The 24,855-nt window shown below is 43.3% G+C and overlaps 2 protein-coding genes and 1 long non-coding RNA gene across 5 annotated transcripts in view; 2 read left to right on the top strand and 1 right to left on the bottom strand.

The window, feature by feature from the left end:
* ssh2a (slingshot protein phosphatase 2a) overlaps positions 1 to 13,823 on the top strand; it is a 28,398-nt gene extending 14,575 nt beyond the window's left edge. For both annotated transcript variants that reach the window (XM_046388598.1, XM_046388597.1), the window contains 13 exons: positions 2,560 to 2,672; positions 3,291 to 3,355; positions 3,767 to 3,888; positions 4,359 to 4,424; positions 4,621 to 4,686; positions 5,382 to 5,576; positions 8,099 to 8,192; positions 8,378 to 8,506; positions 8,843 to 8,889; positions 9,384 to 9,530; positions 9,628 to 9,828; positions 9,922 to 10,864; positions 11,622 to 13,823. In XM_046388598.1, coding sequence (XP_046244554.1) covers positions 2,560 to 2,672; positions 3,291 to 3,355; positions 3,767 to 3,888; positions 4,359 to 4,424; positions 4,621 to 4,686; positions 5,382 to 5,576; positions 8,099 to 8,192; positions 8,378 to 8,506; positions 8,843 to 8,889; positions 9,384 to 9,530; positions 9,628 to 9,828; positions 9,922 to 10,864; positions 11,622 to 13,277 — 3,844 coding nt within the window. In that variant the 3' untranslated portion in view covers positions 13,278 to 13,823. The remainder of the gene's footprint in view (positions 1 to 2,559; positions 2,673 to 3,290; positions 3,356 to 3,766; positions 3,889 to 4,358; positions 4,425 to 4,620; positions 4,687 to 5,381; positions 5,577 to 8,098; positions 8,193 to 8,377; positions 8,507 to 8,842; positions 8,890 to 9,383; positions 9,531 to 9,627; positions 9,829 to 9,921; positions 10,865 to 11,621) is intronic.
* Positions 13,824 to 16,590: 2,767 nt separating this feature from the next.
* Positions 16,591 to 24,855, bottom strand: part of ankrd13b (ankyrin repeat domain 13B) — a 38,824-nt gene continuing 30,559 nt past the window's right edge. The window contains exons 11-16 of the mRNA XM_046388599.1: positions 24,158 to 24,294; positions 23,210 to 23,367; positions 22,712 to 22,900; positions 21,951 to 22,114; positions 19,328 to 19,404; positions 16,591 to 17,371 (exon numbers count right to left, since the gene is read on the bottom strand). Of these exons, the coding sequence (XP_046244555.1) occupies positions 17,170 to 17,371; positions 19,328 to 19,404; positions 21,951 to 22,114; positions 22,712 to 22,900; positions 23,210 to 23,367; positions 24,158 to 24,294 (927 nt within the window). The 3' untranslated portion in view covers positions 16,591 to 17,169. The remainder of the gene's footprint in view (positions 17,372 to 19,327; positions 19,405 to 21,950; positions 22,115 to 22,711; positions 22,901 to 23,209; positions 23,368 to 24,157; positions 24,295 to 24,855) is intronic.
* On the top strand, positions 21,153 to 24,738 carry LOC124058954. Of its 2 annotated transcripts, none has more exons than XR_006843341.1 (3): positions 21,153 to 21,383; positions 22,053 to 22,134; positions 24,068 to 24,738. It is a non-coding gene; the product is annotated as an uncharacterized LOC124058954 (long non-coding RNA). The 2 variants fall into 2 exon arrangements; XR_006843342.1 differs by lacking the exon at positions 24,068 to 24,738 and adding an exon at positions 23,981 to 24,049.

The raw sequence follows: 24,855 nt of genomic DNA, 5'->3' as shown, positions 1-24,855 counted from the left end.
AGCGAATACCACTGCATTTTCTGTTGATCAACTAACTGCATAGTTAACTGTTGCAGCTCTAGAAAGGAGAGGTCTGAGTGGTGATGTGTGTCTGTGTTTCAGGTTATGTTTTGTCTCTGCTTAGCCATTCGTCTGTGTGGGTTTGTACAACTAGCCTAAAACCAGTCCGTATAATCAGAGCACAGAGCAGGGCGCACACGTGTTAAACCTCTGCAGTAGGTTATCGCCAAACTGTAAAAAGAGAAGCTTCTATGTACAGTAGGTCAACCATAATCTTCTGAATGCAACCTATCAATAGCTGAGACTTTTAAAGGACTACTGTATTTTTAGACTCTGTAGCTGAGAGTCATTCGCAGCCCACCAGCTATTTAGCCACCAAGCTTAGATTCCACTTTCTCAGTGTGTCTGTGCAAAGGCTGTGTGTAATAGTGCATGTTTGCATGCGTGCACGTGCGTGGTCTTCCATGGATGATTCTCTGGGAGTGTATATGAGTGTTATATTTCAGATGACATTGTACAGTAGCTCTGCTATACATGGTCATTGCCAAATACAGTATCTGATTGTGTGTGCGCACAGTGGGACATGATGCAGCTGGATTTGACGAGTGACGGAAATGAAAAGTAGGACGAAGTTGGGAGGAATGCAGGAGAAAGAAGGAGACAGAAGGGAGAGTGAGAGGAAACAGCTGGGTCAGGAGTGCTAGGGTTATGGGAAATAAGCTCAGCACAAGGCTGTGGTTTTGTTTTTCTGTCCCTGTTGTCTGTATCTCCTAATCCTGTGCATACATGGTCTCAGCAAAACTCAGGAAGGACAGTCGGATGCCTGGAAGGACGGAAAGATGAAGTTACAGAGAAAAGGGGGATGACAGGAAGCCCAAGTGGCAGACGGCATCTGGCTTGTTTTGCCCCGACTGTGAAACTGAAGAACCATAAAACCTGATGAACTGTAGTGGGTTGGGTTCATTGAGTGTATACTTGCAGCCTGCTTGCCAGATACTCCAGCATAGCGGTTAACATCAGTAAGCATATCAACTGAGTGTATGTATAATTTCAAAAGCTATACACAATCTTGATGTTATCACCTCACTTTGAATTATCCCAGTGATCACTTCTGTTAGTGTGTGTAGTTGTCAGTTCCTTGTCTTAGTTTCTTGCCCCACAGGCTATGAAACTACTCTTATTGTAGTTTAGCGGAACAAGTCAGCCAACTCCCTGTATCATTTTGTTTGTTTAATTTTATTATGGACAAACTGCAGTGTGCTTGTGCTTTCACTGACATTTACGACAGCAGACTTCAATGAAAAATCATGTTAACGTCTTTTGGCTAATGCTGTGTGTAAAATATTGAATTCAGATAATTAGAACTACTATTGAAATGCCACATAAGTAACTAAAAGGGATTCCCCTAGAAATCTATATAGACCCACATTTGGCTGGCTGTCAAGAATGTGACTGTTACATGCCCCTGTTCTTAGATAGGCTAAGTTCTTGCCAGCTTGATTTGTGGTCTCAAATGATGATGGCAGAAAAAAAACTCACAATGTTTTTGTTTCTATGAAGTCATAGAAACAAAACACCCAATGTTTTTGTTTCTATGATGGATTCCTTCTTGGTCTGTAAGTGCTACTTCAAATCCTGGTTAAATATTTAAAATGCATAGTTTCCTTTAGCAATAATGCTTTTCTTGGGGTGTATGTGTCCTCTGAATAAATGCAGGAGCACCAGTGCCCAAGCACCCGCTGTCTTAAGTGGCAGACCTCTTGCTCAGCATCATAATGGTTATGGTTTACTGGTCCCGTGGCTGTCATTTGACATGGTCATAACCAGCTGCAGAAGTAGGTCTTGGAACCTGTTTTGCTGGTATCTTTTGTTACTTAGGTTGTTGTTCCACTGTGATATATAACCTACTCACACATACAAGCATGCCAGAGGTGCTCAATACCAAACACACTTGCTGTATGGGTTCCAGTTGAAACACTGACCTCAGTTTATTATGTGTCCTCCTGCTCAATGCAATGACCTCAGTTACAGTTAATAAGATTATGTGTTCCAGAGAGGAACAGAACCCTGTTTGATGCGACCTGCTCTCGTGCATAGAGCTGTCTGCTGGCCAGCTCTTATCACTGCTCAAACGTTGGGGGAGGGGAGTCACTCTGTCTTCCCCCTCGAACCCCCAGTCTCCTCCCAATCCCCCCAATCCCTCCCCACTGGCAGCTGTTAGTGTGAATAAGTCTCTGTGTGTGTAATCCAGCTGTGTGGAGGAGCAGAGAACATTGTGTTCTGAGTTCACATTGGGGCTTGGGCCTTATTTTAGTTGCATCAGTCTGTCAGCTCTGATTTGGGGAGCCTGTAGACCAAGGCCCAGCTGAATGGAGCATTGTGACACTGTCATAAGCCAATGACAACACTCGTCTGTTCCTCGTTCCCATCTTGTGCTTCTTATGAGAAGCTGAGGTCAGCATGTGCAACATAATTACAGAAGTTACAAGACCATATTGGATTAGATAATTTGTCAGGCTTTGATTGACCTGTTTTTCTATTTATCTTCTTTCCTTGCAGTATCAGTGAGAGTTTCCTCACTGTGAAAGGTGCAGCCCTGTTCCTTCCCAGGGGAAATAGTCCCACGCCTAACTCTGCACCTCGTATCAGCCAGCGCAGGAACAAGCACACAGGTAAAGACCAGTATATGCAAATGATAGTGGCAGATTCTATTAAAATGCCTTCTTCCACTTAGTTTGACTCTCAGCCTCAGAAATAAACACCACAGAAGAACTTGAGATTAAATATCAGTGTTTTTTCTACTGCATCAGCAGTAACAGCTGATGTTAGTTTCTCTGAAGCTGTTTCACAACAAAGCAAATAAAGTTGAGTGCAGTCAGTTCGGTGCTGCATGCAGGTGCGGTGGCCAGCTTGATTGATGAATAACCCACACTTAAAATATTCCCAAACAAAAGTAACTGCTGTAAACTGCTACTGTTCTTGGATAAAGACAGCCTTTGTAGTTGGAGGTGTGGTTTACCTTGGTGATGTGAAATGGGCTCATTGCTATAAAAAGCATCTGAAACTTTGTTTCAGACAGTTTTCAGGCTGTTTTTGTCCTCAGGTATATTCATAGATAAGATTGAATATGGGGTTAGTGAAAGAGACTTCAATGTGAATACACTGGAAACTCTCCTCAGGGTAAATGACACTTAATCTGGGTGTTATGTCAGCCTTTAAATGCCACAAGCAAGATTGTTATTCAAAAGAGACCTAAACTACTTGAGGACATTGAAATCCTTTTCATCCAGGTGACCTCCAGAAACATCTTCAGACCATGTTCACTGTGCTGCGGCCGGAGGACACTATCCGACTGGTCAGTAACACACACACACACACACACACACACACACACACACACACCCACACACACACCCACACACACACTCTCACACCACACACACACACACTCACTCACTCACTCACACAATAGCAGCATAGTAATTAACAAGGTCAGTAGGATGGTGGCATCATGATCAGGGAGATTATGCTCCAAACGGAGGGGGCAGTTTCAGTTCTTTGTTAGCAAACATAAAGAACTGAAACTTGGTTTTAGCCCTTTTGTCTGCACCAACAAAGACACTCATAAAATGCACAGTAATCAAAGTATTGCACATTGGAGTAACAAGTATTCTGATCAGATATTTTTCTGTTTTGATGCTCTTCCCCCTTCTCTTTACTGATCTCTCCTTCTCATCTTCCTTCATGTCTCTGTGCTTTCTTGCAGGCTGTGCGTTTGGAGAGCGCCTACCCTCAGGTAACCCGCTACATGGTGGTGGTCTCCACCAATGGTAGACAGGACACAGAGGAGAGCATCGTGCTCGGCATGGACTTTGTCTCCTCTGATAGGTCAGTGCCACAACTGCAGTCCACTACCGTCTGTCTTGTAGTTTGAAATCAACAGCCATTAAGTGCCAAACTAATGACAACACGTAAAAAGAGATGTCCCTTTTGTTTTAAACTTTGGACTGGATCTGACCTCCTAAATATATGTTACTTAAACAAGTTTTTTTCTCACTGTTTTATTCTTGCATTTGTACTCTTTTTTTTTTTTTTACTCTGCCTTACTCTTTTAGAGTATATATGCATAACCAGAAGAAAATCAAATGACAGGGTAATGTGGCCAGCAGCTAAAATGAAAGTTATTTTTTAAAAAGAAGATTGAATTAAGCATGCTTATTTCTGGCAGCCTCTGTATTGTTTTTTGTTTTTGTTTGTTTTTTTAATTGTTGTCCTGGACACATCCCTGTACTATGTCAAACCAGTGTGTCTTGTTTTTTTTCCTGTTCTCTTGTTTAACTTGTTGATCTTCCTCCCAGCTGTTGTACGGTGGGTCTGGTTCTACCTCTGTGGAGTGACACTTTGATCCACTTGGATGGAGATGGGTAAGACACCACACCTGCTTAAAGCTTCCTCTTACTGCGCCCTTCGGCAACTGCCTGCTCTCATGACTTGATTACACCTTATTTAGCCATTTTTTAGAAGGTTGTGTTGTTGTACACCTGCTACCCATTTCTAATCTCTCTCTCTCTCTCTCTCTCTCTCTCTCTCTCTCTCTCTCTCTCTCTCTCTCTGTCACAGTGGTTTTAGTGTGTCAACAGTGAACAGGGTTCATGTTTTCAAGCCAGTTTCTGTCCAGGCCATGTGGTGAGCAACATGTATATTTTCAACAAATGACAGACATGTGAAGTTGTGTTAAGGTTAAGGTTTCAGGCTTATAAAAAGGCTGTATCCATTGTACTCCCCCTTTGACTTTGACCTCCGACCTTTATCTCTGCCACTGTTCCTTATCTCCCCTCTCCTCTTCCTTTTTCCTTCATTATCTCTGCCTTCCTTCTTTATCTTTCCCTGTTTCACATGCCACTGCTGCCTCTTAATTTCCGTACTCATTGTCTTCATTTGCTCATTTTCTTGTCCCTTTGTTACTCTGCCCTTCATCTGACCTCCCTCTCACGTTAACATCTTCTGATACCATCATCATATATCTCCGTATTATGTCTCTTTATCACCGTAATCTTACCAATGCTCTCATCTCACATTTGTTGTTACCTCATTTCTCTGATTATTCATCTCCCTTGTTAAATTTCTCAAATGTTATTCATTACTCACCTTTTTTTTAATCAATTTTCCCTTTCTCTCTTTCTCATATACTTCCTCCTTTCTTCTTATCTCTTGATTCTTCTTTGCCCACTGTTATAGCCTCTCCTGATTTAAATAATTGTGAAGAACATAGTCATGTTCAGTCCAAATTTCACTTCAGCTTTTAATAATATTTTTGTCCTTTTGCCCTGAAGACAACCTCTCAAATGTGAATCCTCTTCCCTCTCGCTGTCTGCCCTCAGGTCAGCCCTCCAGTCACTCCACAAAGCTTGCGAGGTGGCTCGCTGCCATAACTACTACCCAGGTAGCCTGTTTCTGACCTGGGTCAGCTACTACCAGAGCAGGATCTCATCCAACCAGTTCTGTATCAATGAGTGGAACGCCATGCAGGACGTCGAGTCGCACCGTGCCAACTCACCCGTTCTCTTCACCGACCTGTGAGTAGAGGAGGAGAGGGATGACCATGAGTCATTTTCACAAGTTTCCCCCATAGATATGTGCTGCAAAATACCAATGAAAAATGCATTCACTTTGAAATTTGCCAAAGCAGAGGACCCACAAGAAATACTATATTAATTACCACAGGTTATAATACATTTGCAAAATAATGTAATTCTTAATCTAAAGTAATTGACAGTAGGAATTCACAAAGCTGTAAACTCTGTCCATAGTTGTTGTAGACCAAACATTTTCCCAAATTATTTTTATTTTGAAAATAAAAACTGATATAAAAGTTACTGTGAGACAAACATTCATTAAAGTTCATACTTTAATTGATGAATCAAAATGTTATGGTTATAGCTAACAAGATACAAACTTTATCCTTTGCCTTTGTTATAAAACGCTTATCATTTTGGACCATGCACACTAAATGGTGGAAATGCCTTAGATGCACATGTACATCAAAAATAAGACATGTTCTTAGCTGACAACAAGTCTGAAATGAAAAACCAAGAAGAGTTGTGACTATAGGCAATAGATAGACTTTGAAATGTCATGACTTTTTACTCGACAGCAGAGGTGACACATATTCATCCCTGCAACATGTGAAAGGGTGCAGAAAAGGTGTACAGAAATAACACGCGTGCACGCATGTGGACAAACAACATACAGTAAAGACTTACTTCCGCACAAATGCACACACTTGCACCACAGATTCAGAGAAAGTCAAATGTGTTTCACAGTAGCTGTGTTTATGCAAGGCCTGTGCTCAGTGTCATCTTCACAACATCATTGCCTAACCTCTCCTCACGTGCTGACACCGTTGCTGCATTTCCACTGCACGATATTACGGGCTGTCAGTCTTCAGAGCCCTGAACTTTGGAAGTGGGGTCACATGCTGTCTGTAACCTCTTCTCTTAACATGAAGCAGCACAAGGAGGCACAAACAAAAGCAAAGGCACCACATGCAGGCATAAACACGTGCTTATACACACACACACACACACACATATCAAATCTTAAAGTTTTTGACACAGAGTTGTCAGTGGATCCATAAAGGAGCACAGAAAGTGGAGGGACCAACATGGGCTACTGGATTTATGTCTTAACTATTGCCAGGGAAATTCCCCTCTCTGCTGTTTAGTCACATGCCTCGCTATCTACCTTGTTTGGAGCACCTTGTCTCTCACGCTCTCTCTCTCTCTCTCTCTCACACACACACTTCAGAGTTTCTCCTGTGTCCAAAATAGCTGAGGCTTTAGCCAGCTTGATTTACTTTTGGAAAAGTGGAATCCAGACAGCCAAATAGGTAGACCAACAAGGACAGACAGAAGCAGGTGGCAGGCAGAGAGAAGGGGGTAGAGGATGTCAGTGTTTGGGGTGCAGTAAGGAAGATATTCAGGGACTGCATGTACCTGATGCCCCTGGATAGATAGAAGGGAGAAGTGGGGAAAGAAAGAGGAAAGAGAAATCAAGGTCCATTTAAGAACTTGATAATCAGGAAACACCAATATTTGTTTCTTGACTGGGAGTAGAAGTACCTCACTCACTCTTTAGACAAGGTGTGTTTGCACTCAAGTACACTTATCACTAAGATTGTCACGTGCACTTTATGAGCTCTAGTACACGCATCCAAACACATAAAATCCTTGTTTGTCCTCCCATGCAGAGTGACTGCCAAATCTACACAACCTGCCAGCGTTTAATGACATGGCAGCTTATTTCCTTGTATCGCGATTGGATTAAAAGTTGTTTGATGTTGCCTTGTTTTTAATGTTTGATTACTGTAAATTCCCGTAGTATACACTTCTGTCAGCGATTCAAGGAAGTGACACTGAGTTTCCATTGTTTGGTTACTCATTAGCACCAGTCATGTTGTCGTCATGAATTCGACACAACTGTACTCTATAGTCTGTTTTCCTGACCAGCCATCCCTCCCTCAGGCTGTCTGTGGACAAGCCAAGGCTTGTTGTGAGGTTATAGTGTTACTGGATGTCGGTAACTATCCTGTATGTGTTGGCAAGAGTAAATTCTTTTAACCCTGTGGACTCATTCTCTTGGGGTCAGTAAGATGTTCAACATTGAGATAAACAAGCAATTCAACGCAAGAAGGAGAAGCTTGGAGACAAACTGAACCCTTCTCTCCAGAGAGGTAATTAGGCCACTTGTTGGTATCATCAGTTTGACCTCCAAAAGCTAAATGTGTCCCACAGCAGAGTGGTCAGAAAACAGAGCCAGGCACAACAACAGACATACTCTACAAGCAGACTTTGTTGCGGATCGCTGATGGGCCACTCTCTCAGATTTTCTGTTCCCTCTCCAGTTTCTGAGAATCAGACAAAGTGGCAATTCTCTTGCAGAACAAGTAATCTCATTGAAACTAACGTGAAAATGAATCAATGAACACAAGAGAAGTGTCGTTGCTGTGACTGTGAAGGTGCCTCTTTGTGTCCAAAAGCGTCTTTTATGCTTGGATAAAATGTGTTAAAGGTGTTTGTGCTTGTGTTTGTGTGTACAGGCCCACAGAGAGGGAGCGCACAGAAAGGCTGATCAAGATGCGCCTCAGAGAGATCATGATGCAGAAAGACCTGGAGAACGTCACCTGTAAGGAGGTGAGCAGCTTGTAGATGAATGGGCTGAAATTTACAGTTAGGTTTAACTTATGCAGGATTTAACAGTTCGTTTATTTTCACCTTTTACCACCTCTGACTTGAATTTTAACTGCGCTGCAGCAGTTGCAAGAACACATCGACACAAAGAATGAAGCACATCGTCATCCATTGTCTTTCTTTCCCAGATCCGAACAGAGCTGGAGATGCAGATGGTGTGTAACCTGAGGGAGTTTAAGGAGTTCATAGACAATGAGATGATAGTCATCTTAGGACAGATGGACAGTCCCACTGAAATCTTTGAACACGTCTACCTGGTAAGAACCACGTGGTCTCAAAGGTTGACTTGGATAAGTGTGCTCTGCTTTGTCCAAACCCTGTTGACCACAACCATCTGAAACTCTATACCCACTTCACATGATTTATCTTGAGGTTCATGTTCAGCAAGGCAACAGTGTATGTAGTAACATACAGATGAAGTTGAGTAATATTATGAGAAAATGTTCAGGAATCAAACTAAAAAATATTCCTTGTCGTTAGTTTTCACTAGAAATTGTGAGTCATTCTTAATTGTTGTCATTCTTGATATTCAGCTGATGTGTTGAATATATTTGTGTACACTTTGATATTGACTGGTTGTGTGATGTCTCCAGGGCTCTGAGTGGAATGCCTCTAACCTGGAGGAGCTGCAGAACAGCGGGTAAGAGATGAGTCATGAACTTTGCCTATATCTCTGAATTTTTTGCATGAAATATGTTTCCTAACTGAAGTTATTTGAAGTGAGAGAATCTGTTACTGTTGTTTAATGTATTGCTGCAAAGGTTCATGAATTAATCTACCTGTAGTCATGGAAAGGGTAAAACTAACTTAATTGATTTATTAATTTTTTTTTCCTTTTTTGACAAAATAATTACGAACACACACTTACTGACTTCGTTGGGAGCCTTCAGCAATACCTCAGAGTCTTCACCAGCATCATTTTGGAGGACTATTATGCTTCAGCAGTTAACCAAATCTACAGTGAAAATATATGTTGAGTCACTTGTTACTTCTCTGAACAGCAACATCTGACCTTTGTGGCATTAGCTAGACATTCATCATCGGAATAGCTTGCGTTGAAATATGATTTGATGACAGTTTTATTGACATTAAAAGGTCAGCAAGTCAACCTGCCTCTTCCTGTCTGTCATGTAGAGTGCGCTACATCCTGAATGTGACCAGGGAGATAGACAACTTCTTTCCAGGGATGTTTGAGTACCACAACATCAGAGTGTATGATGAAGAGGCCACCAACCTGCTGGAGTACTGGAACGAAACCTACAAGTTCATCACCCAAGCCAAGTAGGCTTAAACACTCACACACACAAGCCCAAGTTCTTCTTGGGTTCTCATTCTTGTAATCTAACACAGTTTTTTTTCTCATCTGTGTCTCTCTTAGGAAAGCTGGTGCTAAGTGTCTGGTTCACTGTAAGATGGGTGTGAGTCGCTCCGCCTCCACTGTGATAGCCTACGCTATGAAGGAGTACGGCTGGGACTTGGACACAGCCTTTGACTATGTTAAAGAGAGGCGGGCCGTTACCAAACCAAACCCTTCCTTCATGAAACAGCTGGAGGAATATCAGGGAATTCTGCTGGCCAGGTGTGCTGTCACGTAGAAGCATCTGTACAATCTGTGCCTTCTGTGGGGTGCATTTTGGTGCTAACACGCTATCATTTTTCTTTGCTTCCACAGCAAACAGAGGCATAATAAGCTGTGGCGCTCACACTCTGATAGTGACCTATCAGATCGCCCAGAGACAATGTGTAAACCCTCCTCTGACTCACTGGGCCACTCCAACTCTCACAACAACAACACTTCCTCTCCCTCCTTGCATCACTTCCTAGGCGTGGCTGTGCTGCAAGCGCTCGCTGCTGAACCTGAAGACTCTGCCAAATCAAACAACACAAACACCTCTGAGTCATATCCAGAGTCCAATGGTGTGTGTGACTCACCATGTCAGGAGGAGGTCATATCAGATTGTGGAGAACCCCTCCTGCTTCCTCTCCCCAGACCCCGAGCAGCCACTGTAGTCCCAGAGGAAAGACTGGACAATTCAGCGAGTGTGGCGGTTACTGTGCCTGTTGCTCTGCGCCACCCTCCACCATCGCTCCACATCTTACCTCCTACTCCTGAACTCCAACGTGCTCACCGGGGTCCTCCCACACATCTTTCCATTTCAGTGCCCAAACACAAACCACTGGAAATTTCACTCGATTTGCCTGATCAAAGCAGCTCAGAAGATGTATCTCCTCTCACGCTGGGATCCACAGACTCGGACATCATCGACCAATCATTATCAGATTTAACAAGCGACAAACACAGCCCCCTCAGCCCTGCAAACATCATACCCCTCCCCCTGGTTCTTCCCCTTGCCCCCAGTGATGACAACAACAACCCCAGTGAGTTACAGATAGGCAGTGGTTTGGACAGCCGCAGCGATGCCGATGGTTCATCCAGCCACAGCGCAGACAGCATCAACTTCTTCAGCGCCAGAGAGAAGTTTCTGGGCCTGGCTCAAGATGGCAGATCACAGACACTTTCTGAGCAGGCACAACAAAGAGCTCCCCTATTACTCGAGGAAGACGGTCATACTGAGTCTAAGGAAGAGGAGGAGCAGGGAAACGACACAAGTCAGGTGCGGATCGGATCAGTTTCATCAGTCTGTCAACAGTGTGTCTTTGCTTGTATAACTTGATCCTTAAAGAAAACCTTTTTCTGTGCTCTGCATAGTAAATTCAAAAGGTCTACAACCATGTGGTGACAGGTTCCCTTTTGCATTGTGGTGTTAATTTAGCCAAACTTCACTGTTGCCATACTTGTTTATCATTGCCAAAGTAAGTTGTTGCAAACGGTGTCTTTTCTATCAGACGTTCTGTAAGCATGTCCATGCAGTCAGGCACTGTCGCTTCATTTGTGTTGTACAGTTTCATACAAACACAGTTTTTCTAACACGCTAGTCTGGGACATAAGTATAGCTGGATAGCTGGTCTGTATGAGTATAAGTCTAGCAAGTCTTGTACTGATCAGACTGGAATTGAAACTGGAATCTGACTTAACCAGAATTTGTCTTAAACGACCACAAGGTAGCAAATGACCTGAGCCAGTAACACGAGACTCCTCACTAAATCTCTATCAATCATAATGACACCTGTTGGAAGATGAGGTAATAGTCAGCTGATTTGTTCTCTAATTCTCTGCTATCATGTTATCAAGGCAATGGTATTTATAGTTAAAAAATCTAAGATGTTTTTGTTCACATTCTTTCTTATGGAAGGCAGTTCTGACAAACACAGTTCTAACAACACTCTAGTCCCTTGGTAGAACAGAAATGGAATAGGACTATGACTAATACTATCTCCATATGTCTCTGTCCTTTTTTACCCTCTCCACAGTCTTACGAAAGCATTGAGAAAGCCAGCCTTGACCGAACTCCTCACCCTCACCATGACAACGGAGTATCAGTCCGCCATATTGTCACGGAGATTGAGGCGATATGCCACCCTGCCTCCTGTGTTCCTACTCCCTCCTCTTCCTCTTCATCGCTCCCTCCATCCTCCCTCAGCCCTCAGCTCATCCGACCAGAACATCAGATCGAGGCAGAGACTTCTGAAGTCGTGCATGGCTCGTTAACTCCACCTTCACACCCGCAGTCGCCCTCCATGCTGCCATGCGATTGGCTGGCAGGCTCGGTGCGGCGGGCCACCAAGCAGCTGGAGCAGAGGCTACGCCAGGAGATGGAGATGGCAACGTCTCAGCGATCTCCGCTGCATTCTCCTAGTGCTGAACACCCTCCTGCCAGACTGTCCCCGTGTCCTCTGAACACTGAACATCCTCCCCTTCCGTCCCCTCAGAATTCCTCAGAACAAAGCATCACTCAGGGAGAGATCACAGCTGTATCTGAGAAGTCCAAAGACAGAAAGAAGCATACAGGGTCTCATACAGAGCTTCAATTATTCAACTCCTCAGGCACAGGCAACCTCAAAGACCCTTCATGCTTACCTGACTCAAATATTAGCCATGTCTCTGGTGTTACACCTACCACTGATAGCCATATGCTGACGTCATCACTGGCCTCTGCTAGTCAGTTGGCAGAGTCGTCTATAGATACCTCAGCCCAGTCCCAAAGACAGACCCAGCTCCACAGCCAAAAGCAGCAGTGTCAGACCCTACCTCAGGTCTGTTCAAACCAGATGACTCTGGGTGGAGTGACACTGCGGGAATCTGACACAGATGAGAAGGTGGAGTCCAGCTCCCAAAGTGGGCGAGGGGGCTGTGGCCCGGGCTGTGATGCCCAGAGCAGACTGGCTCATGGCAGCCAGGAGCTGGAGAGGATTCAGCAGACACTTAGGGAGCTGCAGGCTTTCCTCCATGAGGGTGTCAGCGTGGAGAGGACTAACAGCCAAGACCAGGAACTGGGGCAGCCTCAGGGGCTGCGAAACTTTATGGACACGGAGCCAGGTCCTTGTAAAGGAGCAAGCTCTGAACAGAACCCTCCTGGCCCGGAAGCAGGACAGAGGCTCCGAGAAAGTGTCTTGGAGTCGGCAGGGTGGCACAGAGCCATGGAGCTTGAGGCTCGCATCCGTCAGGCAGGCCTCACCCCTCCTTCTCTCATGAAGAGGTCAGCTTCCTTGGCTAAACTGGACTGTCTGGAGTTGTCAGCCAATGACCTCAGCGACTTGGACCTGAGGCCGCCGCCAAGGGTGACATCATCACACTCCCAGGACTCTTTCTCCACGTTCCCTCCTCACCCTGATGACACCTGGAAGAAGCAGAAAGTGTTGGCTCAAAACACCCTTGTTGAAAAGACAGATCTGTCCCCCAGGTCTTGTGTGGACAAGTTATTGTTGTCACCATCCGTCTGCTTCTCCTCTGTCCCTCATCATGGTCCAAGAGATGACACAGGTGAGAGGGAGGAGCCAGAGGGCAGCGGAAGCGGTGCAGTCACTACCACACGTCAGCAGGGGAGGGGACACTCATCCAGACGTTCTCGCAAAGTGTCTGCTGAGAAAAAGCAGCGAGCTGTCACTGTGCTATACAATACCATGTAACCTCAGTGCAATGGACTGGAACGGACATGACTGGAGATGTACAGATGTGTATGAGAGGCTGCATGATGAGTATGAATGTGTAGCAAGTCAACTGTAGACCCTGTTAAACCTCAGATGTATGTATGTATAGCGTATAAGAATTGAATGATGAACGTGTTTGCATGTAAACCACTGGATGTGTTGTTTCAACTGGAGTTCAGGTTTGTATGTACAGTAATGAAAAATGAATGTCCAAACGAAGACTGAACTAGTGCATACTGTGTGCACTCCACTGTGTCTGTCTCCCTTTTTTTTAAGAAGTGTTTATTTTCAGTGTTTGACCCTTGTTGCCTGTTCAGAGTTTCTAAAACTACGAGAGGGGCTTTTTCTCCAAATGTGCACTTTACTATTTAGATTATTTTCTTTTATTTTGAAATCTGTTTCTTACCCCAAGGAGGATTCTTTTGCACTGATCTCAGTAGAATTGTCTGCGTATGTGTGTTTATGAGTTCAAAGTGGACAGACATGTCTTTATCCAGATTTTTAATTAAACCAGGACAAAGCTGATATCTTGTTTTTGTTATTTTTTTATTCATTGCTTTAGCAGTAAATAAATATGGTGAGTTTGTTTTGACTATGCAGTGACTCTGTATATGTTTTAGGGATAAGTCATGGTTAGTCTCACACACATACACACACATCCATTTTAAGATAAGGAAGATTAGGGTTCTAAGCTACAGATGCTGTTATTCTATCGAACATCATTGACTTTACTGCTACCTGCTGGTCAGACAGAGAACTGCAGTTTTAGACTTGTCCTTCGACTCAGGAGAAGGTAGAAAAGAAGGTAAAATATGATAAATGTGTAGAGAAGTTAGTTTCTTGAAAGAAAACACAAGCTCAGACAACCAACCAAACTCCCAAATTTTACATTTTAATGGTTGAAAATCTAGCTCATAACCTTGTGACTCATAGAAATACATTCTATTCTGCATCTCATTTTTAACTTGAAGTTTTTTTTGTTCCTTTGAATAAGTCAATCCTATCACCTAGGGGAAACTGCTCTGTGCAGATTATTTCAGGCTGACACTTTACCTACTGTTTCATGTGGATAATTAAACACTGCGATGTAGGCCACCAGAGCCCCTGCTGAGACACACACACATCAGATAGAAGCACTGACTGGGAAAGGATGACATTAAAAGATCAGACCTAAAAAAAAAACAGGCAATAAAAAGACATCAAACACCCAAGCATTTTCAATTTTCTCATTTTCGGAGTGTAAAAATACCAAAGGCTACGTTGGTCTAAGTGAGCCAAGAGGAAAGTCAAGATCTCTTGATGATTCCACCAATTAAATCCGCTTCAGTAGACGGAGCAGACGGGTTAAAGACGGGCTTTTTTTTATACAGTGGGTGTTCCAAATTGAACCCGTTGTGAACAGGGAAACAGCGAGGAATAAAATCAGTGGAGCAGATGAGCGGGGGTTACAGCGAGTGTTTGTCTCCCCGGATGCCACGGCTCAGATTGGCATCCTTCCTCTTTGCATACTGATGTTCTGAGCTTCCCTGCCTCTCTCTCTGACAAACACACACCTTGCGTCTGTGACTCTTTACAAATTCACTTCACACACGCCTGCAGCCCCAGTGCTTCCACCATCCTGATGTTATTCATAATGTCGGGCTGACTCAGGGCAGTGGAGAAGTTGTGTCTGCTGAATCACTGGGAAAATTATTTCATTTTCTTAGTTGCCATTCTCTCCAAGCCACCGTCAAAGCTCAGAGGGCAGCCTGGGTTCTCAGAGCAGTATTTCTTCCAGGGTTTAGAGTCTCTAAGCTGTCCCTTTCCTCCCTGTCAAGCCTAAAATAACTACAAGCAAAACCCCTCCATGGATCAGGCTGAGGCACTGGGAATGCATGTCACAGGGAGGATGATGGAGGTGGAAACTGCTAAAAACAGACCGGCTCTCTCTGGTGCCGACTGATGCTGCAGCTCTCACTATCTTGTGAGAAATTAATTGCTTTTGTCACCGTCCTTCACTCGAGAGGACCGGAAAAGCTGCAGGTAAAACTCAGTGTGGGGTCAAGAGATTTAAAGCATTTGAAAATTGTAATTTAAAAACTGATTGAAAAATAACTTGCTCATGCATTGGTGTTTCAAAAGATCTTCCTTTATTTGAATCATTATCTGAATCCCCTTCCCAGCATACACCGTGAAAACACCTTGCTGCATCTCTTTTCTGCAACATTTTTTAAAAAGTAAAAAAAGGAATATTTTTCTTATCAACCAGGCAAGCTTAGCTATGAATTGGAGAGGAGACAGAGGTGGCTCTCCTCTGTTTGTGCTGATACTGGACTGTGAAAGATTTACATGTCTTTCAAAGAAACAATACAAAAAAGAAAAGGATAAAAAATAAAAAAGACAAGTTGTCCCTGTTCATCCTCACTCCTTTCCACAAAACAGGTTTTGTCGGTGCTTGGCTTGCCTTGAGCCCTGTAATATGCAGTTACTGACAATTATGAGAGCCAGGATTTGAACCCGCTTTCCAATCCAAGAGCTGAATGCTCCACATTTTATGTTTTTTGGGGACACTTTAGATTTGCTTTTGTTTCAAGCATGTTGGTTTGTCCATCCAACTTCTATCCAGATGCCATAAAACCTAAAATTGTCAGTAGCCTCTGCAGTGATTCTTTCAGGATACATCTTCCCTTAGAGAGCGTGATCTGATATTGCAGGTCTCCAGGCAGGACTCGAGTCAAACAAAATGAACCTCACACGGGTGCAGACCATGCTGAAATATTGTACACACTGTACCGTGACTACACAGAAATACCGAAATCATCCGCTCATGTAAAGTGAGAGGATGTAAATATACAGAAGATCTTTTAGTAACATTTCTATTCCACAAACCACTTACACACCACTATCATGTTCCTTTATTGTTTGCATTACACGCACGCCTGCCACAAACCCATTCACCGTCACATACACGTTAGTTAGTACACCAAGTCTTCATCACATCTGTGCTCCTGCAATCTAGCATCAGGCTAAAACTAGAACTGGCCTGAGTTTAGTTTGTGCTCAAACTTTTCATCTACACTCATTAACAGTCATATATGTGATCCACCCACAATCTAAGTACAGTACGTCTGGATTTTGTGCAAATCAAATAAAATGTACCAGTCCGTAATTTAAATTGTCATTAAAAACTGAGGAAGTCAGATGGTTTGTCGACATTCAACTCAACTTGACCAATAAGGTTATAGTGTTCTCCACACTGCGGGTCCTGGCCTGTCACTGCTCCTTTCACACAAGCTGTTTGGTTTTTTTTTTGTTTTGTTTTGTTTTTTTTTTATCACAGTTAAAAGTGAAAGCAACACGAGTCAGTGGCAAAAGGACTCAGTGAGCGTGTGTGTTAGTGCTGGAGCAGAGAGTTGGCGCAACACACTACGTTTTCAGGACAGAAGGTGGTCTGATGACCCCTGTTTAGGGAGCTGGTTTTGAAACACACACACACACACACACACACACACGTACCTGCAGAACAGACAGAAACCACTCATCCAAGGAGGCATTCCACTAAACTCATAGTATTGGATGGATTGTTGGTTGTAAACTGGCACTGGTCAAGAAAGTACCATGTGGCACCAGAAAGAGGAAACTGACGTCCCTCCCTGGCTGTCTGAGGCAGGACAGCCGCATCATCGTATGGCTTCATGGGAAAAGTCTGGCTAAGGTGTCAGGAGAGAAAGGAGGAGGCGTGATCGTATGAAACAAAGATAATTTCGGCGTTTTTATTTACGGCCACTTAAAGAGTGTGCTTTAAATTTTAAAGTCGCCCGTGCTGCCTTTTTCTCCCATGTGTCCTTGGTCCAGACCCCTCCCTTCAGACCCCTGCTGGGCCACTCAGCTCTCATTTCTCCATGAGTGACAGCTGGATGATGCGCTGTAGCTCCTCCTCCTCCTGCCGCCGCCGAAGCTCCGCCTCTTCCTGCTCCCTAGCTGAGATCTCCATGGCGATGCGCAGCTGCTCGTTGTAACTGCAGGTGGTGGGCTTCTTCTTGGAGGGGGTGGAGCAGAGGCTGGAGGGAGAGCGGGGCTTGTGCTGGGGGGTCCTGAGGTGAGGAACAGTGAGGGAGTGAGAACACAGGTTAAAGCACCTGCTCTAAGACTGAAAGTGTGGTACTTTCTGGACTTAAATAAGTGGCTTGGAAATTTCCATTGGGTAATTTTCTAATTTGGTCCCCTTTGCAAGAGTTTTATAAAATTAATGATAAAAGCAGCTACAGGGGGGGTTTTCATTTTGTGTTGATTATGGCGCCCCCTGGACAAAAGCGTGAGCATCGCCACCTCCTATCATAAAGATTTGACTAGTGTGTCCATTTGTTTCGGATGTGACAACAATTTTCACATTGTTGTAGTAATGCTGCTCTTCATACACTTAGGTTACATGTAACCTACCACAGGAACATGTGGTGACTCAGTAATTTTGTTCAGCTAAAGTTTAAGTTATCAATATCCCTACAAATATTGTGTCTTAATAATAGTAAGCCAACGGCAGGATATGGCAGGTAGCAAGGCCAACATAAAGTGTTACATTATGCTCCTCACTTCATCCTGAGTACTTGGACATTCAGAATAACCAAGCAGGGATAACCTGTTTTCTCACTGATGCTTTTGTTTGTTTTTCTGGGTCATATAGAGGCATTAGTAATAAACGGACACTGTGTCATAACCGGTTAAATGCTGCTTGTAGTAAATTTAATAAATGATTTACTTTGCTTACAAGATCACTTAAAATTCACCAAAATTCATTTATTAACTGCATTGTGTTACTGACTTACTGGTGTTTGTGCATGCGTTTTGTGATTAGCCTGTGTTGCTTTCGTCTTTATTCACCTCTGTAGCCTCAGAATTGCTGACTTATTTTAAAGTTGGTCTTAAACGTAATCACAAAAGACATTATGGCAAAGAGACAGACATGCCAGAAATGTTCGCTTGTACCCAGCAATAAAGTGAAATAGCTGTTAAATTACAGGGAAAAAAAAATTGACAAAAGGTCGTGTACATATAGTAAATATCTTAAAGAAATCTAATTCATTTTAGTCCTGTTTCGATTGTGTCCTTCTTATCACAACGAGGACTTTGACAACATTTTCAAAAAATATTTGACATAGTTAGGAGTTTCTAAAACACACATTCAGCTACCCCAGCCAGTACTGCATTTGCCTTTTTACCCCTCGCATGGCTGAAAGGACACCCCGCAAACTTTTAAGTTTAGCTGTGCTGGGATCTACAGCAATGTTTTCAACTCCCAGTTTCCTCTAACGTTATGACACTGGTGTAAGTAAACACCAGCTTGTGTCACAAGAGGGGAAGACAGACAGGTCTGTCCGTCTGTGTATCCATCCACTCATCTACAAATAGGGAAGACACAGAGAGAAAACACTGTCTAAAGATAACAGGCTAAAGTCAACAGCAGTACTGTCGACTGTGAAAGCAGGAAACCCTCTCAGACTGCAGTCCTGCCTCTACAAACACACTCACACACACACACACACACACACACACACATTAGTGTAGCAGGATGGATAAGTAGGGAAAGACAGGAATACAGGATATGAGTCTGATGGAGGGAAAGATCTGCAGGATGGAAAGAACACAATGGAAGAATGTAAGACACTGAAGAATAACAATACATGACAGAAAAGAGAGGAAGTTGGAGACAATATGAGTGAAGGAATGGCAGGAAATGTCGCCTCTGCCTGACAGTCGTGGAGATTTATGTTTTTTTTGATGATTCCAGTTCTTGTAAAGAATAAAATCCCACTCATTTTTTTTAACAGCTGATGCCTTTGTCCAAGTTTATTTGCAGCTCATTTTTGATTTCTCATAGCAGAGGTGGTGAACTTTGAGGGGAGGCTAAGAGCGGCTGTAAGAGTAAATAAACAAATAAATCACACAACAGGCAGTGGGGTAAAATATGATGCAGTGGGGGAGAATAGGATGAAAAAAAAAACAGAAAAGGGAAAGTCAAATGAGAGAAGAGAGAAAGAGACTGAACGTCGTACCTCTCCAGACGACTTGGGTCACAGGACAGGGGGTGTGTTCCTGGCTTGCTATTGGTCAGCGCCTCCCAGATGGTCACCTGGACACAAAGATAAGGTCGTACAGGAAGTCAGAGAGCCAACACAGGAAGTGGGTAGACAGAGGCATCACAGATAAACAGAGGTGGTGCATGTAAAACAACAGCCCCCCCCCCATCCTGTTAATGTATGCTAAAACACCACTTACTGACAGCACTCAGACAGCAGCCAGCTTGATTATGAATTATGAACTGATTGAATGTCAGCTGGATTGATGCTGACCCCGCTGCTTTATACACACAACAAACATTAATACTCCTACTGATACCACTATTAATATTGATAAGCTCATGTTAAATGTGCGTGTACTTGATTGTTTTTTGATTTATTTTCTATTTTTAACCTATTTTCTAAAGGCTGGATTCATAAGCCGGGCAAACCCCAGAGGACAATCTTTGTGGTAATTTGGTTACAAATTTGTATGGTAAAATGCACTTACAAAGCACCATTAAAGCTGAAATGGAGAGAGTCTTTCATCTGCAGGGCTGAGTCTGGCCTGGTCCTACCTCCTATCATTTCACTGCAGTGAGTTATGTGAGATATGTCACATGACAGCAACTACTTACAGTATGAATCTGAAACACACAGTAATATTCAGTGTGGTCAAGTGACATCCTCTGACATCGAACATCCATTTTGACCGACCTCACTGTTTCCTTTGTACGCTGCTTTTGTCCTGCGCCAAACTAAGGTTGGATGTGCACCATCAACAGACTGTCCTTATTGCTGGTAAACAGGTTTGATTTCTTGACTAGCTACAACTTGTAAATGCGCTTCTGTGTGAGCTCCTGTTCAGCAATACTACACAATGAGGACAGAAAAAATAAATCTCCCAGAATTCAGACTGGACAGCAAAAGTGCATTTTCACACGGTAGACAAACACTGAACAAAAATGTCTAATCATTCAGTATGTTTCAGTAGATGACATGTTGTAATGTAAGCTGGATATGTACAGTAGTTAATGCTGAACTACGTGCGATGTCAGCACTACTGTCCTTTTAACACCTGTCCGCCTTCCAAACCACAGCAGTAATTATGAAGTGTCATGAGCTCTTTCACCACCGGTTGAAGCAGCGATACAAAAGCTGAGGACAGCAGGCTGGGGAAAGTGACTGTACAAACTACAGGACAAATCCTCGGCTGTAACCTTGTCTTTGTCTCCTCTACATTCCCCTCCTGTATGCAAGCTAAGAAAACTCTGAGGATGTTCTGTAACCTCTCTGACTGAACCTATTTATACTTCTCTCCTGTAATTCTGGAAGAAGGCCAAGGACTATCAGGACCAGGATCTTAGGCAATTCAAAACAGCACCTATCCCGAGGCCCTGTTGAATATAATGGCTCTGGGCTTCACACATTACAGGCAATTTATTCTACTTATTGATTTTACCTCAGTATTGATTTTTTTTATTTTGAAACTGGTTGCTTTCTCCGGCTTCGATGTGTCTATTTTTCAGGTCTTGCTCGACATGGTGCAGTTACTGCTGTATTTTGTGCAGAGTATTTCGTAGGGGGAATGCTGTGCACCTCGATTTACGTAGCAACATGGCTTTGTGAATCTTGAAAACTTCATGTAAAGCTTTTGTGAACTGTACTAATTTAGCACTAGATGGAGGCTAGAAGCATAAGTACCAGTCAAGATAGTCAACACAAACACAGGTGAGATAATTGGGAATTAGTCAAGCTCCTCCCCTGAGCAGTGTTTGTCCAGTCATGAGCAACCATAACTAGGCACAGCAGGTCTGTCAACTTTAATGTTTCTGATTCTGAGAAAGCTGTGGTCATGTGGGCACAGTGGGTGGAATACTCAGCATTTACAGGTTCTGGAGGATATTTTGTTTTTCTAAGCTTTTCTCAAGCCGAAAAACACAAGAGCAAAAGCGCGAGGAATGGATTAAACTATGTGTTTGTCAGCTCTAATGCAAAGCAGCAAATGTTAACAAGTCAAGCTAACGAGCTTACTATGCACAGTAACAACCTGGTGCGAAGGAGCAGTTCATTAGCTGTCTACATGAGTGTAACAGTAACCATGAGGACTGACTGATATGGTTTTTCAGGGCTGTTATCATTACTGGTTATCAGTAATCATGGAGACTGATAACTGTTGTTTGAAACTGATGATGCATAATTTAAAATATCCAGTCATTGAATTTAAGTAAGGATAATTTGAGGTACTTTACTTAAGCATTTTGATTTTGGAGTCACATTTATTGGATAATTGTAGCTGATAGTTTTCACCTATTCAGTTTTGACTGAATGTTACTCTTGACTTGTAACCAATCAAACTGTTGTGGGCAGGACACTGAATGAGATCACAGGAGGGGAGGTGAGGACACTGCATCTGAGCCACATTAATACATTTTAAATTCTTTTATTTTGGCCACAACTGGACAAAACTAAATACCTAACCAATAATCGGAACAATGCAGAATATTCTATCCCTAGACTTAACACTCAATTTAAAAGGTCTTGTTTTAAAATGTCTGACTGGTATTGCTTTCATTTCAGAACAGAGGATAATCTCTTGGGAGGGCCACAGTCTGCTTACCTGATCGTACTCGGAGCCGGCCTCCAGCAGACTCTGCTGTATGGCGAACTGCAGCAGGTCCTCCTCCTCCTCCCTCATGCTGTCTCTCTGTTTACCTCCTAGCATGGTGTATCCAGACGGGGCCTCAAACACACACGGTGGAATCTCCCCAGCTCGACACGACACTGCAGCACACAGGGAAAAGGTAAAGGGCAAGAGACGGGAAGGAGTGTTATCTAAAAGTGTCGATTATACAAGACTAAAGGAGAGGAACAGGAAGGGAAAAACAGAAGAACGATTTCTGAGTGAAAAGAAATCCAGCTGTATCAACTAAGTTTTCCCTGCCCCTCAACTCTTGTCAAAATATTTCCACTACTCAACTGTGTGTATTTTCACAGTACTATAACTCAATAGAGAGCATTTCTGCAAGATAGCATCAAGGATTTTCCAGAGAGGTTCCTTCTGAGCGGTCACACAACAAATTATATCTCGCCTTTGCATGGCTCCAGATTTAAACGCCTGTCTGTTGGGATTCTGATCAAGTGATAGGATGATGAAAGTCAGTCATAATCTCACACTCAACACAAAGAACATAACTGCGCCCAACATCAGTGATAAATACTGCTCGTAACTCTATCGCGCAACTGTAAACTCACTCTGTGAAGTGAAGTTCGGCCCAGTTGTGCAGTAAATGTTAATGATTACCGAAGAAGATGTACAGAGAAGATGACACTGGTAATATAACAGAAGACACTGTAGAGCATATGGGAGTGTGGGCTCACTGGTGGAGCTGGAACTGGACACGCTGGAGGAGTCGCTGCCTGGGGAAGGGGTGTCTGTCCTCGGGGTATCCCTCTGTCCGTCGCCCTCCACCCCCACTTCGTTGTCGGCACGGACGCCCGTCCCCTCCTCGCAGCCGTTCAGGTTGCTGAAGGTGATCCTGGCATTCAGGATGTGGTAGAGAGGGATCTCTGCAGGGAATGGAGAAGATGACATTTTTATTGGTTTTATTAAGTTATCTATTAACATATTGTGTCTTTGCATCAGCCTCATCATCCAGTTGACCATGCATGTCCTTAAATCAATTCTTTTATTTTTACCGATCAAATTTGCAATCTTTTCTGTTCTTTTTACTCACTTTCTCCCTCAGTCTCCATTTCTTGCCTTCCGCCCATATATATGTTTACTCACTTTTCATTTTCCCATCATCCCCTTATTTAAACAGCCATCATTTTAACCTCCATCCCTCCTTCCATCCATCTCACTCTCCCAGCTCTCACCGATCTTGACAGGGAAGCCAGGCGGCAAGCGCAGAGTGATGAAGTCACGCAGCTTAGCGAACAGGGCGTTCGAGATCGCCATGAGATCGATAATAGGCACCACTTGTTCTGCCAGGGACAGAGGATGTGACTCACACAACCACAACTTGGCTTTAAACCTGGAAACACACACACACACACACACCCATGAGTTTGTTAGGCTAATGAATATTACCAAATACAGTTCTGGCTTAAGTATAATTGAAGCCATTTATGTCTTCATTCAAGTGATTAGTTCTTTGGCCAGAGGTACACAAAGACATTGATTACATCAGCAAACAGTGACCACAAGCTGCTGAGTCATGTTCGAATTGAGGCCAGTCAATGCTAATATTTTAACTTGTTCAATAATGAACACAGCATTGAGAGGCAACTCGGAAACCTCACACATTGTCCTGTCACTTTTTATTAAGTGCCATGGAACAATGAAACTAACTGTTACAGGGACAGAGGACAGATGATTGGACGGCAGGCTGACAGATGAACGACAGAAGCAGGACATTGAAAAGCCAGTACAATTTGCTGTATTACAAGACAAACGATAACATGAAAATGAAGTTCTTCAGTTTATTCTGACCGACACCACAGGGCTCCTTCAGTTCATTTCTGTTTTGTTACTTTTGGCACAACAGTCAATGAAACTTAATGCTTCACTCTACTCCTCAAGTATGTGAATCAATGTGTGTTCACTGCATTTACTCCCCACTATTATTTGTCTGTGTTTCATCTCAGGATCTTGGGGGTCGACTGTCATGGGCGGTTGATTTTACCCTGCCTGCATGTGTGTGTGTGTGTGCCTGTCTGATCACTGCCCATCAGTTTGTCAGCTCTGGCACTTGGTGGTGAGTTTGGATGGCGACTCCACTGTATGCATGGCTGCCTGTCTGTTCTCCTGTCTGTCTATGTCACCTCTGGGTCTTTGTAGTGAGATGGCACGGGTGGCCGATGTCCCTCTGAGACGCCGACGAACCGGGATTGAAGTATTCCTCGGCCGTCAGCGCTGCTGGGTTGGTCACAGCGGGACACGACATCTGGGTCACCAAGGCCTGCAGAAAGTGAATCATGAATTTTTGATGTAACTGAATGTTGCCGTTTTAAAGATTGCAAAGCTTTTACTGATATGTGGAAAAACTGATCGTGTCTACTACAGTACAGAGGATCGTTCATCAACACCGGCGAGTACATTACAAAGAGTAAAGACTTCTGATTTTCTATTCCATTGCCATTCCTCTCTACCTACTGGGATTTCAAGGCTTTCTTCTTACCTTCTGACATGCTGAATGAAAGAAAAGTTTGCAAACAAATGACAAATCAGGTTTCTTTTTATTCAGGCATTTTACATCTGTAATGATGTAAAATGTTTACAACAGAAACATCCACTGTAATGTGGTGGTTCACTGCTCTAATTAGTAGCTCACTGTCAACTGTTCGAAATATGATATGTAACATGTCTGCATTAAAAAAATATATAAAAAAAATAATGTTCAAACTCAGAAATATTTTATTCAAGGTAATGTGTGTTTCAGTGTTCACCCGTCAATAAAACTTCCAGGACAGAGTCAAAGAGTTAGGAGGGAAGTCTGTGAACATGACTAAATGTAACGTGA

The sequence above is a fragment of the Scatophagus argus genome, chromosome 5, assembly GCF_020382885.2.
Source record: "Scatophagus argus isolate fScaArg1 chromosome 5, fScaArg1.pri, whole genome shotgun sequence".
Classification (NCBI taxonomy): Eukaryota; Metazoa; Chordata; class Actinopteri; family Scatophagidae; genus Scatophagus; species Scatophagus argus.
Note: the sequence above shows the minus strand (reverse complement) of the source record. Positions and strands in the feature narration are given on the sequence as shown.